We start from the raw sequence: 17,435 nt of genomic DNA on the forward strand, positions 1-17,435 counted from the left end.
ACGTCATTCGCGTGCAGTGGCCGACCTTTCGTTCGTGTTATGTCGTGATGCACGCGTGTTTCCATCCGCGTGATCCATGGCCAGGATATAAAGCAATTGGCGCGCTTTACAAGTCGCCTCACAACCGGCGGATCGTAGTTATTAGAATGAACCTACTGACTAACGGGGAAGTCCGTTGCGGTGATTTCTTAATGGTAGATTTATGCAAAGTGGCGCGCTGCGTTTCACCTCGTCTCACCTCGTCTAATCGACGCGTTGCCGGATCGAAAACGATCCTAGACTGGCGATCATATGCAGCTGCTCTTATGTAAGCATAGATTTACCAGTTGCAGGATATCATCGATTTTATGTATCGTCTTCGACGAGCAGAATGGAATGCCGATACTGCCCCTGTCGAGTACATCGTTGATTTTCTTTCGTGCCATATAAACGGAGAATAAACGTTATAGTTCTCATTTATCCTTCGGCGATAATGGTTAAAGTGGATAATGGTTAAAGTTTTGTAAAAAATGAAACGAGTAGCTTCCTTTTCTCTTCTCAGCGAGATAGTCTCTTTTGCTATTTGCATCGTCTGGAGTAAATCGATTTGTACTTATAATATTATAACGTCGAATCCTTTTTGTATAATGTTTGCAGTAAGTGTTTTCTTACGGTTGCGAGAGATGTTTAGGAAAACTGGAATTTCCACTGACGACACGTTTGGCTCGCAAAAACTCGAATTTCCTCTAGTATCTTCCTCGTTGCTTACCGTCGAGACGAGCGATTCCATCGCACCGAATTATCCGAATTTTGAAACAGCAATGAGAGATACGAAATCGTATCTCTTGATTTCGAACAACCCAATGATTTACTCGCAAAGATCGTATAGGTATTTTAAAAGCAGTACGTTACTTTTGCAGAGCTTATACGAAAGTATAAAGACGGAACCGTTCAAGATACCGGAAGACGACGGGAACGATCTGATGCACACGTTCTTCAACCCTGACAAGGAAGGCTGGCTCTGGAAGCAAGGTAATTCTTTCGTAGACTGTGTAACGTGCAATTCGACTTTTGACCCTTCTGACGTTTCCCTTCTCCCCTTGACCCGGTATGAATTGAAACGAGAAAACGTCTTTTGCGTGGCTGAGAGAAGGACGAAGAAAGAACGCTGCTCGAGCCATTGTTGATCGAATAATGTTGCGAATGTATCCCGGCTTGCATGCGATCCCCTTTCTTCCGGGGAATGTTACGAGTGCATGAGGATGTTAACCCTTTACAGCGGCGGATTTTTTTTTAACAAATTTTCCATCGACCTTTCTTTGCAACAGGGAGAAAGCTTTTTCTCCGGTATACAAGTAGAGAAGAGTAATCGAGAGAAGATTGCATAAATAGTAAAATAGTAATTTTCGCCTAAAACGGAAAGTGATTCTAAAAATCGAGGAATGTTAAAAGAGGCTGTGTATAGTGAAAGTAACTTGTTCCTTTTCTTTAGGTAATCCTCTGTAGGTAAATTGGATTAGCGATCCACAAAGTTTCGTACATTTGACTTAGCGTACGATATTCCACAGATATATAACATAGACTGGAGATGTTTCTTAGATTTTCTTAATGCCTGGAGCAGTTTGCTTACGAGGTGTGTAAAAAATACGTTTACCTACGGAGGGTTAAGTAGACCTGTCTGCTTTTTTGTTCACGTAGAGCTTGTAGCTTTCGACACAGTAAAGTAAAGTAAATACAAGTAAAGTAATGATCCGTACTGATTGATGTCACAAAAGATACGTTTCTTGTTGCAAAGTAATCACAGGTGCAGGACTTAACGAACTTCTGACCCACTGAGAATACTTTTTACATTTCACATTGTACGTAACTTTCTGGTCTTAAAAATTTTCGTTATTATTTTATATTAATCTATATGGTAAATATTTTATATCAATCTAAACCATTGAATCCTCTAAATTCCCAAGATCGTTGTCCGAGCTAACGCGTTCTCTATTGCCAACGTAGTTCCGCAAGTACACGCCACCCATGGCGCGTAAAGCGATCCGGATAGTTTCCACGATGTATGCGGGTATTCAAAGGCCTACGGGACGGACAAAAATACTCGCTCGATGCATCCGTACAAGGAATCGATCGTTAATAACCAGCCATAATCAAACGATCGATTCGCGATCGAGAACAACCCACTCTCCGTGTACAATCGAAACCAGATGAGACGATAACGTTGTCGCTGCAAAGGGTTACAGGGACGAGTGAGAACATCCTGGAACAGCGTTTCCCAAACTGTCCGGCCACAGAGGTCGAAAGCCTCGGTCGGGCGACTCGAATATTTTCACCATTATGCCCAAGCATTCCAAAGATACTGGCGGTGATTCGAGATACGACGCGTGACTGCTGGCATTCTATGTTCAGTCGCGCTGAAACGCAAAAATAGAATTTACAAATTGACGGACGTTCCCTGCCTCGTAATTACGTGTATTACGTTCATGCAAGATTTGAGGAAGAACGAGAAATGGGAAATACGTTTGGGAATCGTTGGTCCGGAAGCATTCCCCGACGACAACGAGACGAAAAACCCGTCAAAGTGTCTGTACTTTTCTTATATCGTATCGCTTTGTCCCTCTGCTGCCCTGACGGAGACAGCAGGTAAATAACGCAATTATAGTTGTGCATCGATCGTTAGCTTTTAAATCGTTGATGGTTGTTTCAGGCGGACGCTACAAGAGCTGGAAGAGACGATGGTTCATATTAAACGACAACTGTCTGTATTACTTCGAGTACACGACCGACAAGGAGCCACGAGGCATCATTCCGCTGGAAAACATTCAGGTCAGAGAGGTGCAGGATCGGCACAAGCCGCATTGCTTCGAGCTATACGCCGCTGGCTCCGAGTTCATCAAAGCGTGCAAGACGGACAGCGAGGGAAAAGTTGTCGAAGGTACTAACCGGAGATCCTAGATGAAAGCCTTAATTGATCGTTGCCGTGACCTACCACCCAATCCACTCGATTACGGCTACCAGCGCGTTTAATTACTCGAGCCTGTGCTATACTTGGACACTTTTAACAATCGTAGATTGTTGAAACTTCGATCAGCTCGGTCAAGTTACCTGGATTTAAGCAATTTCGCTTATCGGAACGAGAGTCAATCTGTCGAGGCAGAAGAGGTGAAATAACGCGTGAAAGTCGCAAGTTGTAAACGTAGTATTACGGTACGAATTATATGACTTCGATATAATCAATTGGTCAAGAATATAATTATAAAAGAAACGTTGATGCGTTGATGTGACTTTGGTTCTTATAATGGGTTAATGATTATCCTACGCGTGGGAACCATTAAGAGAATCAGCTAAGCGAATGCACATTGTTTTTTTTAAATTACGTATCAAAAGCATTACGCTGCCTTTTCTCATGCGTAATTTCAGTGTAGGAACAAAATGATCACTTGGAGAAAAAAATGCAATTTTAAACGCACGTTGGCTTCTCTAAATTAAAACATGGAAGAGCAGGGAATTAATAGAGCACGAAGGATAAAGAATTCAAGTACCGGTCGGGCAAAACGTCTTTCTCGTGTGAAACGATCGAATTCTATGCGTGTTGCGTTGCCATTTAACGCAGCCCTTTTTTTTCATAGCACGTCGTCGTGCTCGCAGTAATTACACCGGAATCGTAACTGTTGTTCTTTGCTCTTTACAGGCAAACACACCGTGTACAGAATGTCTGCGGCCACGGACGAAGAGAAAGAAGAATGGATCAAATGCGTGCGGTAAGTTGTTATTCATTCTGTGAATAATTCAAAGAAGACTTCCATTTCTGACTGAGGTTAGTGCTGCTTATTTAACGCTTCCGTGAATCTTTTACTGAAAATTGTGGACGGTTTGAGCTTATATAATTTACGCTTTTAATGGTCGAGGGTTTGTAACACGATTCTTCTTCTTTTTTGTTATTAAAAGTTTTTAAGCACAAACAACTTTTAGACAAATATCGCAATTAATTTTATCAGTGATTTAATAAATTCGAATGTTTCTACTATCGTCTAAAACGTATCTTTCGCTCGTAATGCAATCCAAATTCGCTTCTATAATCGCAATTTTAACGTCTAATTCTAGGCAAAGCATATCGCACAATCCCTTCTACGACATGCTTGCAGCCAGGAAAAAGAAGGCGCAAAAGACAAATGTACATTCGAAGAGTTAAACTTTACCATGGACACAGCTTCTAGAGAAGCCTGGCGAGACACAAGACTGTCTATTCACGAGCCTACGTCCCTATCAGGATCGTGAAATACAATCAAACTAATCTGTACGGAGGTCTATCCGACTGCGCTGATTTAGCAGAAGACATACAGATGTTCGCTTCACCTGTTGATGAATGTTCGTCAACGTAGTTTAAGCGACACGCAAGACACAGGGACAAATACGAAAGGAAGGGGAAAACGATGCTATTGATTGAGGATCGTTCGGCATTATGTTTTGTATAAGAATTTACGCTGCGTTTTAGGGGCCTAGATGTGTATTATTTAAACAGATTTCGACGATAGACACGAAACGTTTCCCTAAAAGATGAACGAGTAGAGAGAGAGAGAGAGAGAGAGAAAGGGAGAGAGAGAGAGAAAGAGAGAGAGAGAGAGACGTTGAAAGCTGTAGCAACTTTGAAGGTAGTAAATCGTATACACATCCAACGATCTCGTCGACGGTGCTGGACAAGTTCGAATTAGACGCGAAAAGATTACTTTTTCTTTTCGTAGAATTCGCAAAAAGATAGGTAAAAGATGTTCTGAGGGAAGCTTCGGCGGAATGTTTGGAGAAGTTGATAGAAGAATATGACGCGTGTAGCTTATCGATCGATGGGATGATAGATTCGTCCAGAACAAAGAAGAGACAATTTTGGAAAGAGTGAAATCTTTCTTATTTTCTGGCAGCTTTAGAGAATTACCGAAACTCGATATTGCTTCGAGCAATCCAAATATGCGTAAAATATTTATTTTATACGGAACCTTCGCGCGTGACAATGCCGTTTCGCGTTCTTTGCAAGGAAGAAGAAGAACCGGAGGTTCTTTACCTCCAACCGAAGGTGATTAGGAAGTGTAATGGAACAAAGACTTTACAAACAATTATAAACGAACAATTATAAACGCGAGAACGAATTGGTAAGACGCGTGCATTAATGTGATAGTTGTGTATTTATTTGAGAGAAGAATGAAAAGTGTATAGATAAGACTAGTTCAAAACGTTTCCTCGATATGCCAGAAATCATCTTAAACTGTACATTGTCGTACAGTTTGTAAGTATGGCATGTTAGCCAATTACGTGACAGTAGGCTAGAACGATTTGCGTTTTTTTCGTTTGAATTATATATATATATAAATATAAATATATACATATATATAAATATACATATTACGCACGAGGCGCGTAACTTTGTGCATTATATATATCGCAATATAATAGTTATAATAGTACGCGAAAGTTAAATAGTAACTTGATAAGATCCAATTAAGAGCCTGCATCCTGACAGTATTTAAATTCTCGCAACAAAAAACTGAAATGTAAGCTTAATTTACAGAAGCGTGGATCCGCGTTATCTACGAAATCCATAGATTTGTTATTATGCGTAAAAAATTTATTCGTCTAGGTTATTCTTCCTGCTTTTTCATTTTTAAATGATTTAGGCAAAGAAAAATATATCACGATAGATTTTTCGAATACATTTGGTAATGATCTTTGTAGATAACCGCAACCTTTTTTATATTACAAAGTGTATCGATTGTCGCTAGTCAAGCTCTTTCTACTTATCGAGCCCTTTTTACAGGAAATAGCGCATTTCAAATGTTCAAATGTTCAAATGTTCAAATGTTCAAATGTTTATTTGTAATTAAGTAGTTGCCGAAGCAGATTTTACACTACTCGCTATTGTTCTCCGATTCTAGTTTAAGAAATCGTACCGATCCGTCTTCGTGTCGCAATTTCTAAACGTAGGTCCATCTTAGCGATTACCTAGCGAGCTTAAATCATAATCGTACCAATACATAGAGGAAAGACAAGAAGATAAAAAGGAAAGGCAAAGATGCGGGTGCCTTTGAGATCTTGTTCAAGCTAGTCGTAACAATTAATCCGTCATATGCAAGGAGTATGTAATAGAACTCCAGGATTAATTATGTTCTCTTTTTTTTTCTTGCTACATACGAGAGAGTCAGACATCGAAGAAGCCTTATTATACATACATTAAATAATGAAACGCAGAAGTAATTATATAGGGCCAAGACTAATAGGATATAAGTTTTTTAACGTCACGCTACTCATGCTAGGATGTATAACTGTTCCGCGAGACAGTAATTTGTACCCAATTGTAGTTTTCGAAGAAACGCACTATTTCTATTCGACTATTGGACAGACAATTGATTCGTGGTTACCGACCCGTCCTTGAATCATCTTTGTACAGACTATTTTCTCTTTTTTCTTTCCTTTCTTCAACTGCCTGCAACCACATTATACAAACAATTCGAGGGACACCACGTTGATCATTATTCGTCTGTAATATTTATCCAACAACGTCGATGATTCCTTCCTTCCGTAATGCTACAGTAACGATAGATGCAAAAAAAAAAACTGGTCACGCATTGTTAAGGAGTTGTGTAAAGTTAGTTTAGAAGAATTGCTTAACGTGTTCACATCCTTCATATCATGTTTCCTTGAAGAATTGTTTGTAGGTTGATGTAAATATAATTTGTACTTTATTTGGGGAAAGATTGATTAATTACATTTACTACTACACCAAGTTATTGAAATAACACGCTGATGTGCAGAAATGTAAAATTGTTCGAATACCTATTTTAAAAAGAGTAACGATACGACTTACGAGAAATTTTTTCATAAGAAATAAAGTGATAAAAAGAAAAGAAAAATCAACCCGAAAAATGTGTAAAGTTATAATTTAGTCTAAAATACTCTAATCAAAACGATTGATTGAATTCGAAAATAAGAGAGCACAAATTTTGTTTCTTGATGAAGAATTCGTCAAGTGATAAAAATGATGCACACTTGCAAGTAATAAAACTTGTGTATTAGTAAAGTGATTTATTCAATCTAAGAATTGTATAAAGAAAACTGTATTTTACAGTGCAGAATTGTATATTTCGTTGTATATTATTTTCACTCGATAATTGTTATGTATTCATACTGATCTGTGTACTGTATTTACGATCTTATATGTATTAATTTAAACGTAATTAATAAATATTTCCATTTCGTAAAAAATCTCGTAGACAACTATCTTTATCTAAAATAAATAAATTTAAAGATTGGAAAGTCCTTTTTGTACCTTTTTAACTAAATATACGATTATATATTTCCGATAGTTTTAATGTTTTTAATGTCCAATAATCAAAAATATAATGTACGTATGTACTATGACCGACGAGGCACAGACTACACGCGATATTCAATGATTTGTCGTGAACCATGTTTGGGGTTCACCTGACACCCTCATATAATTTCCTTGTCGCATGCAACGTTATCGATTCAGTATAATGTGAAATTACAAGTAACGTATAGAATAGAATAGTTTGCGAAGGAAATATAGAATCTTATCCTTCTGCAACTGTTGGAACAGTGATTTTGTGTAGAACATGTTATATTCTTAACATTTTCCAGTTTAAACTGTCCCGACTGCATAAATTAATGTTCGTTTTTGAAACTATTAAGTGAAGCTATTTTTTATTTTCGAACTATTAAGTAAACTGAAAGTCTGAGCCTTTTAAACAGTAATTTTTTAATACAACTATCGAATTATTACAAATCGGCTTTTATTTTACTATTTTCTAACGAAAACATTTTTATCATCAATGGTACTGTAGGCGTTATAAATTCTCTAAAATGATCCTAGATGTCGTGGTGAAACGTTTGATCCATTTATCTCGTCTAATTTATATTTCTTAGCGTTTTCATTCTCATTGTTCGCTATTTTTGTGTGAAAAAAGTTTTAGCTTTATAAACCACTGTAAAATGAATATAATGCATACGTTACGATTTAACTGTCAAAGGAATATTCATCAAATTCGCCAATTTCACAAATGGTACGAATTATTATGTTGAAAATATGCAATTTAGTGAAACGTGATTGCATAGCCTCACTTTTCTGGGTATCTTTAAACTACTATTTAATATACAAAATACAGTCCGAATAATTACATCAAAATGTACACAGTATGATGAAACAAGTTGAATTGTAAAAAATGATGTGTCTATTTTACAATAGTAGTTTTTGTAGTTTTAGAAAAATGATCGTTCACACTCTCTTAACTTTATTTTAATTCTTATGTTTTAGTATTATTCAACAATCAGAAGTTGCAGCTGCTGCTACAGCTAGTACAACTTCTGTGTCTGAGTCTGTTTCTACACAGCAAGAACCAGTTAATGCTAAAATAGAGATGATCGCTAGTCACATCGTTTCCTTAAATCTTATAGAAGTAGCTCAATTGAGTGACTTACTTAAAAAAAGATTAAACTTACCAGATGCACCTGTAATGCCTATGGGTGGTTTTGTTAGTGCTGCATCAAAAGTAGAAGTATATATGCTGCTATTATAAAAATTTAATAAAGTTAAGAAAAATTATATATTTATACATATATGTATAAAAATTGTCTTGTTTCAGGAAGACAATGACGAACCCCAAATAGTACAAACTGCATTTACTATTAAACTTACTGCTTTTGATGAAAAACAAAAGATTGCACTAATAAAAGAGATAAAGGCCATATTACCAGATTGTAATCTTGTCCAGGTAACTCTTTTGCCTTGTATATTGTGTACAACAAAATCCTATCAAGTTCATTAAAATTTGTAATTTTTTTCTATAAAGGCCAAAAAGTTTGTTGAGAGTGTACCAGCCACAATCAAATCTGATATCCCGAAAGAAGAGGCTGAAAAGATAAAGGAAATCATCACCAAAGTTGGTGCTACAGTTGAAATTGTTTAATTCCTTTGTGTAAATATATATGGAAATTCATCTTTTATGGATTTAATAGAATTTTATAATAAAGTAAGCATTTACAAAGATCCATTAAACAAAAATAAAACAATTCCACTATTTTTATCATTTTATCAACTTATTTTCCATGTTTTTGCGTACATTGTTCGTACGTAAATCTTACAAGTAAAGGTAAATGTACATTTAAATTATGCTTTACACTATTGTTATATAAAAAATTTTAATAATTGTGATCATATAAATAATTTAGAATTGTACAGAAAACCATAATGTGAAATAAAAAACTGCGCACTTTAATATTCATTTATTTAATATTATCAATTGCATGTTTTCAAATAAACGTAATTTCCATTTCTGCAAGTTCTAATAAATACTAAAATCGGAAAAAACGGCTAAAAAAATTTAATCGCGTTAATAAGAGTTGTTTCTTCGAACATTGGCAAATAACTAACATATTTTCAATGTTCATTCGAAGTCCTTCGTTTAAATTAAAAGCACATCTACGTTAATAAGCTGATACGTATGCAAAGTACTGCATTTCAGTTAATCAGCGAATTGAACAACTGGCACTGCGATAAAAGCCGTATCGATAAAATAAGGACCGTATCAATTAACTAGTCGTCTCTTCTTTAATTTCCAGTTAATGCCAGGAGAACAATACAAAATACTTTTATCGAATCTAAAGTGTATCGCGTTTCGAGGGTATACATCTATATAAAATCTATTTTTAACCGTAGAACGGAAACTGTGGAAATTTTGCCAGTGGTCAACGGCGGTGAACGGAAGTTGAATTGCGACGGTACTGCGCCACGACGACTATTGCCACGATGGCTGAGGAGGCTGACACAAACGATAAAGCGACGATGGAAAGTATAGCGCAAAACATACTCGAGGTTCGTGTCAGCCGTGATCAAGACAGTGCGTGATAACGTAATAGTAGCTTTCGAAGTGTCGAAAGAAATTTTGCTATCGACAATACCCTATTATCCCGGCCTTTTTCGATCATTTTGACAGGTCAGTACCGGAGGTGGGTCTACGTCGAACGAAGTAGCCGCATTAGAGTTTCAAGCCTCGCAGGTGATATCGAGGCTCGAGGAAGCTGTCGAAAAGGCAGCAGACGATGGCGGTACCACCTGGAACAATCCCTCTGGGTTCCTCTCGCAATCAAAAACTCCTGACGAAATATTAACTTTAATTCAGGTAGGTAAATACGACGCTAGCAGAAACCATTGATTCACGGCTATTGGTTGTTTCCCTTAGATTTGCATGTTAATTGGTCGGTATAGTTCTGATTTTGGCGAATACTCGTCACGTGGTGTTGCGAATCGTTTCACTGTTCTTCTAGAATTGGAAGCTGCCGCTCTTTTTTCAATTATTTAAATTGAACGTATCTGTCAAAAAATGTAAAAATTTTCAAAAATTTTGACCCATTCATGTCAGGGCTTCATTCTCACTTTTCATATATGATTTCGTGATGTTCTTACAAACATGTATCGATTTGTATTTATCTTCTATTGGATGTAGTAATAGATATATTAATTGTAATAGGTAAACATTATTCAATTTTCATTAAAATGTACGTAATTTGAGTTACACTCACGACCATGTATTTATTATAATACACATATATTTCTTGTTCATACATATATATTTCTTGTTCATACACATATATTTCTATTTAGTGATTGTAATTATACTCTTGGAAAAACTTGAAATTTAATTATAAATCATTCTTACAGGACTTGGTAATTCATGAAGACGCTCCCCAATCGGTGAAAGATGATACAACGGAAACGGCAACGAGTCAAGTGACTACCTTACCGACATTAACAGAGCCAGCAAAATTAGCGTTAATCGCACACACTGTTTCTGCTTACGCGCTCGCACTTCCAAAATCGCATGCTCAGAGATTAGCTGGCCGATTGGCCGCAGATACAACCAGATGGCTAAGTCATATTTTTCGTTTCGTCGATTGCGCCTCTTCGTTTCACGAAGATCACCTGGAAGGTTTAGTCAGAGTGACCAGGTTGGCTCTACACAGGAAATATCCCCGGTATATGGAGGAAGGTTTCACCGCGCTTGCGGCCTCACCACCTTTAATTTACAGTTCTGTGGCCGCACCTTTAGGTGTGGTTCAACATCTGTGCAAACAGGTATATAGACTTACAATCTGATTCAGAAAAAATGTGGGCGCATAACCATAGATTTGTGTTCTATTTTTTAGCTTTCTTTGCCACTCCATTGTGTAAGACCCATCCCCCATAACACAATGTTTGGATCGCGATATAGCATGGACGTGTCAGCTTTGGAACGCCGTCTCGCGGAAGACACGCAATCAAATAGCGTGACACCGCTCCTGGTATTGGCAGAGGCGGGCTCAGTATTAACGGGACACTGCGACAATATCGCTAGATTACGTGCTATTTGCGACAAGTACAATGTCTGGCTCCACCTTAGAGGTCATTCTTTAGCCGCGTTAGCGTTAAATAATTCTGCGAAGGATCTGGTGTGTTCATATTTAGTATTTATTTTATTTTATTCTTTTATGTTAAAAATGTGTAATATACGGACTTTTTCTTGATTTTCAGCCTTCGAAGATTGCAGATAGTGTTACGTTACCTCTTGGAATATGGCTTGGTATACCATCACTACCAGTAGTGGTATCCTTTTATACATATATACATTCGGTTGAAAAACTGTTTAGGTATTGTTGAAATTTTTCTTAATGTATACATAGACACTGTATAGATTAACAGATACGAAAGGTGGTCGACCTACTCCAAGAGACACAACTTTGTCTCTGGTGTCAGGTTTAATGACAGATTCGTTGTCAAGACGTTTACCGACTTTACCCTTGTGGGCCACTTTGCAAGTGTTAGGTAGAGATGGTGTACATAATAGATTAAAGAGATGCTTTTTGGCTGTGGAAGAATTATACAATAAAATTAAGAAATTTTCTTGCATAAGGATACTGGTAATTGATTCGAACAATGATATCCTGTTTCATAATTCGAATTTTCGTTCCAAATCGTACGGTTTGTTTTCCAGAGTCAACCACCCGGAGGAGAAACAGGGTCCTATACCATAAACGAGCTCCTAACAAACCCCGTGAATAATCCACAACTATTCGAAGCTGTAGCCAGTGCATTAGTGTTTCAATTTGTACCTGCAGACAGGGATCCACAGATAACAGAACGTGTTCCTCCTTATTACGATAAATTAAATTCCTGGTTAGGACAAATTCTTCAAAGAGACATTGAAAACGTACAAATAGAGCTGTGTGAAATAGAACATCATGGTATTGCGATTCGTATTTGTCCTCTAGAAAATCCAGACCAACCTCCTACGACCGAGGATATAGATAACGTAATAGCTTGTTTGGAACAGCAGATAGTGAGTATATTTTAAAAGTGACGATCATACGCAGTTAAGGTAGTGACAATTATTTGTCAACTAACCACTGCTATTTGCATAATAGGAAATATTACAGGCAACGGTTGAGCATAAAGCAACGTTCGTGCGATTAGTCTCAGAGAATGACTCTTTACATTTGGTGGAAATGCCTGATTGGGCAGGTTTAGGCGGTGTACGATACGCACCTCCTACTTGGATCCATGTCATGACCGATCAGGCAAAAGAGGAATTGAACAGATTAAACACGCAATTAGTTGAAGCTTTACGGAACACAGACGCGGCATTTTCTCTAGGAGAAGGCGCCGACGGTTTAGCTTGTGTACGATTTGGTATGGTTACACAAGATACAGGTGAGCAAAGATTTACATTTCTTGTTCCACAGTTGATTTGGGTTTATCTAGCATGTGGATTTGAAACAAAATATAATTTTTCACAGATGTGGCCGAATTACTATCCTTAGTTCTACAAGTCGGTCAAAAAGTGGAAGCTAGCTCCAAGCTATTGGATACTATATCCGAAGTGGTGAAAAGAGGTATCGAAGCAGCACAGACGGACTTGGAAAGAGAAAATGCAGAAAAATTATGGCAAGAAGGTATTCTTAGACACGTGCCTGTCGTTGGAACTTTCGTCAATTGGTGGAGTCCACCCTCGAAAGAAACTGGAGTTCGTGGACGTAGTTTAAATTTACAAGCCGGTACATACTTTATTTACACGTTAAACTTCCTTTACGTATCCATAATTAATTAATTATTCAATGACATATTTTTCGCATCCAGGAGTTGTCGAGAGTACAGAGAATATTTACAAATACCACATGCAATTGCAACCAAACTCCACGGTGATTAATGGATCTGGTGCTAGAACTCCACCACAGCCCCTTGTACAGACTCCAGTTGGCGCTGGTAGCCAAAGTCATAGTCGTTCATCGAGCCATTCCAGTTTACAGAGCGGAAAAAGTATCTCTGTAATCACAAACACCGTACCCCACCCGCAGGTAAAAGAAGAATCCGGTGAGGTGAAGTCGTAGTAAACATTAAACGATACGATTAATCGAAGAAGATTCAGTTCGTTAAGTTCAAATCCCTGAACTTGGCAAAAGAGCGATGCTCTAGGTGAAACGATCGAGCGTTTTCGGTAGAAGCTACCCTTTACATTCTCAGAGCACAGCAAAAGAATTAGCGTTTCTAAAGCGTTGAGGAGCTTAATAAATCGACAAAGGTAAAGCCAAGCTGTCCTCTCTGTCGTTCTTTCTTCAATAAACTATTTTATGCTACTTTTCTGTCATCTTGGATTAGTCGTATTATTTTTTTCTATCTTACCCGTTTTATTACTTTCATCGACAATTTAATTTCATGGATACTAGCAAGATCTATCGAAGATGGCTTGTGTACTTATTAGACTGATAATAAGCAAAGATGTTAATCTTACTACGAGTTAATTTGATAACAAGTGATAACTGTTCCTCATTGATTAAAGTATTTCTCTCGTAGCACAATAATCAGAAGCATATCTTCTTACTTTCATAACGCAACATGAAAAGAGTTGCTTTTAAATTTTTAGTTTATCGAATGAGTATCGATTTTACAATAAAACTATATAAATTGAACAGTTGACTATTTAAGTTTCCAACAACAGTGTTTTACATCGATATGTGCACATACATTCTGAATAAGTTTATCAACCAGACTTTCATTATATTTTTCCACATTTTACTTTACAGACTACATTTTTTACATTTTATTTGCGAGTTCTTTCTTCATGAAGCACAACATACATTAAGAACGGAAAAAAGACACATACATAATACAGTCGCGATTGCTTCGAGCATTTAAAAAAGAAGGTATTACGCACGCGTTGTAAAATTTATCCAAGAAAATTAAGCTTTTCTTTAAACATCTAACAAAGCGTGTAAAAAAAAAGAAGGAAAATCAGAACAATGTTCCGATATTAAAACGATAACCAAAGAGAGAGAGCGATAATGTAGAGTTACATTCAAGCAATTTGGATTGTTACGATGTAATAATGTGTAATTTGGAACGGAATAGGAATTACTTAGCTCTGTTGTGTTAAAAAACTATAAGAAATACGTTCACATTATTACAGTATTCGGTAAATTGTTGATAGCTACATTGAATGGAAAGAAATTAAACTGTATGTATATTTATGTACCAAAATTGTTTTAATAAAGTACTGCAATTCAATAAATGATCTTAACATAACTTCAAGTTTTTGAGTGCTTTTTTAAATTGAAATTAACATTTTTTTAAAGATATAGAACATTTCCTCGAAAGGGACAAAGGAATCTAGATTGTTACATGTAATTAAGAAATTACGTATAGATGGCATTCAAGAGAATATAAGATGTAATTATTATATATTTTTAACGACTTTTTAAAGATCTAGGACAATTTTCCATTGTTTCATCGATTAAAAATCAAACATTCATCTAAAAGGAGTATGCTTTGTATAGATTATACACCGTAGAGGGAGCAGTGGTGTTATTTGAACGTAGACAACAGTGGATCTTATGTCTTTTTATTTTCTCTCTTCATAATATTCGTGTTACCATTACAATAGGAGGAATTAAGTCTGGAATATGGCAATTAGACGTAATTCGCAATGCACAAAAACGGTATCGATTAACGAGTTTCGTTTTGCTCTTTATATATGCCTCTCAAAGAATTCTCTTTACAATACACGCTTGAGAATGCATCTTTTCGCGCGTACAAAAACACCATAGAAATCTTAAACTTACGTAAAATCTCAATAGCCTCTGCACACTTTGTGACTAAACCTCTTTCGTACGTCGAGAGAGAAGAAACACAAGAACAAAGGGCGATACCCTCTATTATTTTCGCGAATCGATATTTCCAGGGTCCAAAGATCTTAGTTGCACTTCATTTTCTTCCTTTTTGGTCGAACGAACGAACGAACGAACGAACGTGTTCATCGATGTACACCGAACGATCGCGTTAAAATTTCTTTCATTCGAGTGCGTACATTATATCTTGAACTGTACAGTGTGTGCAATTCGGTGCGATATTTCTTTTTTCCAACAAATCGACTGTTTCTTAGCTGTAATTTATGCGTGTAAGATACAAAACGATTATTTATTAAATGTGATATTAATCGATTAAATGCTGTTTGATATTCGAATAGATAGTATTGAGAAGTTCGTAAACGATAATTTTACATTTACTGCTGAGATTTGATCCGTGAAATCATACACACTGTATAGTCTATTATACGAACAAAATTTATCGGATCTAAACTTTCTAGTTCTAAGTGGCGAATATTTCTCGCGCAATGTTTGCGTCGAACGAATACCAAGTTTTTCAGAATTTAAGTTTTAATTAAATTAAATTATCAACGAAAATTCGTCAATATCCGTGTTTGAAAGAAATTGTGATTATCGTGTTAAAGGATCTATTTCGTGTAAAGAGAACGTGCGCGTTCCAACAAGACATTATCTCATTGGAAAACGGCAGCTTTCGAGAATCGATCGTACATTCGTCATGGATCTAGTTTTGGAAAATTAGCCCTCGTGAAAATCGAAACGTTATATCGTTCGATAATCTTGATGTTTGATTTGTTTTTCCTTATCATCTAATCTCATTAAAGGTTCTTCGTTAAATTAATTAAAAAGTTTCATAGGCCAGAACAATGCACCGATTAGAGAAGATTTTTTTACGTTCTATATTCGTACTATATTTCCACTATATATATATCAACGCCTCTGAAAATAATTAGTTCTCTCTCGCTCTCTCCCTATCATACATTCGTACACATATAACTCTCTTTCACGCCACTTACACTGTATCAAAATGATGCGAAAAATTAAATACGGTTGTACTCATCGGAAAAAGTGGTTCTCAATTTGATCTCGTGCAGGTTGCTGCTCGATACAATGATACAAATTGACAAAGGATTAGAATTAAAGTTTCGTCAACGACCATCTAGACTACGTGCACGTATATTTAGAATTTATCGATATTTTCGAGTCTCTCTCGCGAATTCGTGGATCTGCCCTCCTCTTTGAGAGACGAGGATTTACTCAGACTTTCGTGTCAGGCCGATTCTGATTAGAACATACAAAGATATTTTCGAGAAGAAAATACAAGATAGTCTTCCCTTTTTATCATACGATCTTCTCAAATCGTGCAAAGATATTTGTTTCGTAAATCCGGAAAATACCGTGTTGATCCCGTTTGCGCGTTTTTTTAACAGTCTTGAAGACGACAGAGACTGGTCAAGGTTTTTCTTTCGACTGTCTCGCGTCGACTGTGTTCACACAGTGTCTTTCTACGTTAATTCTTTATTCTTTGCTCCCCACTTTTGTTTAACCTACTAGAACTTAAATACTCTATCATTTGATTAATTAAAAATTTTAAATAATACTCGGTACTCTCGATACTGAGCGACAACGATGCGATGGAGTCAATAAAATATACGATAGAAACTAAAAATACTTTTTATTTTTCAATTATTCGCAAAGAATCTCTAGTTAATCTTTATTAAGATAAAACGAAAATAAAAATATATACACTTTTACATAAAAAGATATTGCAGTATACAAGATATATATATATATATATACATATATATATATATATGTATATATCCAAGCCGAAACTTAAAAGGGACATATGAATATCATCGTATGATGTCGCTCGTGTTTTGCTTCACGCACTCGAGATTACTAACTTCGCTTAAAATCTAAGAACGACGAGAAATTCATTTGGATCCAAAAATTTTCCCTTGCCAGCTAAATTATTCCTCATCAATAGTTAATTAAGTAGAATATTTAAAATTAAGGGAAATACATCAATTCAAGGTATAACGAACTTTTCTAAAAAAACGTTTGAAAAATTGAGCCATGTGGAAAGGTTTGGCAAGAAACTCTGTCGTATGCAACTGCCGGACAAAGTCGAACGTGTACGAAAAGAAAAACCTTTGTTTTTCTCACTGACTAGGATGTTCCTTTTCTTCGATAAATTCAAGAAAACGAAGTTCACATATACACACACATACGCACGTTCTAATTCGTTTCCGATCTCG

The 17,435-nt window shown here is 36.4% G+C and overlaps 3 protein-coding genes across 11 annotated transcripts in view; all 3 read left to right on the top strand.

The window, feature by feature from the left end:
- Nucleotides 1–6,720, top strand: part of step (cytohesin steppke) — a 58,852-nt gene extending 52,132 nt beyond the window's left edge. For 5 of the 7 annotated variants that reach the window (XM_069120793.1, XM_069120821.1, XM_069120813.1 and 2 more), the window contains 4 exons: nucleotides 900–1,011; nucleotides 2,684–2,914; nucleotides 3,671–3,740; nucleotides 4,084–6,720. In XM_069120793.1, the coding sequence (XP_068976894.1) occupies nucleotides 900–1,011; nucleotides 2,684–2,914; nucleotides 3,671–3,740; nucleotides 4,084–4,171 (501 nt within the window). In that variant the 3' untranslated portion in view covers nucleotides 4,172–6,720. The remainder of the gene's footprint in view (nucleotides 1–899; nucleotides 1,012–2,683; nucleotides 2,915–3,670; nucleotides 3,741–4,083) is intronic. The other 2 variants (XM_069120802.1, XM_069120782.1) reach the window with 1 other exon arrangement.
- Nucleotides 6,721–7,889: 1,169 nt separating this feature from the next.
- mRpL12 (mitochondrial ribosomal protein L12) lies at nucleotides 7,890–9,068 on the top strand. Its single transcript, XM_069121082.1, has 4 exons — nucleotides 7,890–8,048; nucleotides 8,300–8,540; nucleotides 8,628–8,756; nucleotides 8,835–9,068. Exons 1-4 carry the CDS (start codon nucleotides 7,978–7,980, stop codon nucleotides 8,949–8,951), a joined length of 558 nt encoding a protein of 185 aa, XP_068977183.1. The 5' UTR covers nucleotides 7,890–7,977; the 3' UTR covers nucleotides 8,952–9,068.
- A 491-nt stretch (nucleotides 9,069–9,559) lies between these two features.
- LOC138183521 (putative pyridoxal-dependent decarboxylase domain-containing protein 2) lies at nucleotides 9,560–15,615 on the top strand. 3 transcript variants are annotated; one of them, XM_069120537.1, is made up of 11 exons: nucleotides 9,560–9,856; nucleotides 9,978–10,163; nucleotides 10,703–11,116; nucleotides 11,188–11,469; nucleotides 11,552–11,623; nucleotides 11,701–11,937; nucleotides 12,012–12,356; nucleotides 12,454–12,727; nucleotides 12,814–13,071; nucleotides 13,154–13,371; nucleotides 14,098–15,615. In XM_069120537.1, the coding sequence occupies exons 1-11, from the start codon at nucleotides 9,791–9,793 to the stop codon at nucleotides 14,137–14,139; spliced, it is 2,394 nt and encodes a 797-aa protein (XP_068976638.1). In that variant the 5' UTR covers nucleotides 9,560–9,790; the 3' UTR covers nucleotides 14,140–15,615. The 3 variants fall into 3 exon arrangements, with proteins under 3 accessions (XP_068976638.1, XP_068976627.1, XP_068976616.1); XM_069120526.1 differs by having other exon boundaries at nucleotides 9,562–9,856; nucleotides 11,561–11,623; nucleotides 12,442–12,727; XM_069120515.1 differs by having other exon boundaries at nucleotides 9,563–9,856; nucleotides 12,442–12,727.
- The last annotated feature ends 1,820 nt before the right edge of the window (nucleotides 15,616–17,435 follow it).

This window comes from Bombus flavifrons, chromosome 1 (assembly GCF_040668555.2).
Source record: "Bombus flavifrons isolate JBK064 chromosome 1, iyBomFlav1_principal, whole genome shotgun sequence".
NCBI classification, from domain to species: Eukaryota; Metazoa; Arthropoda; class Insecta; order Hymenoptera; family Apidae; genus Bombus; species Bombus flavifrons.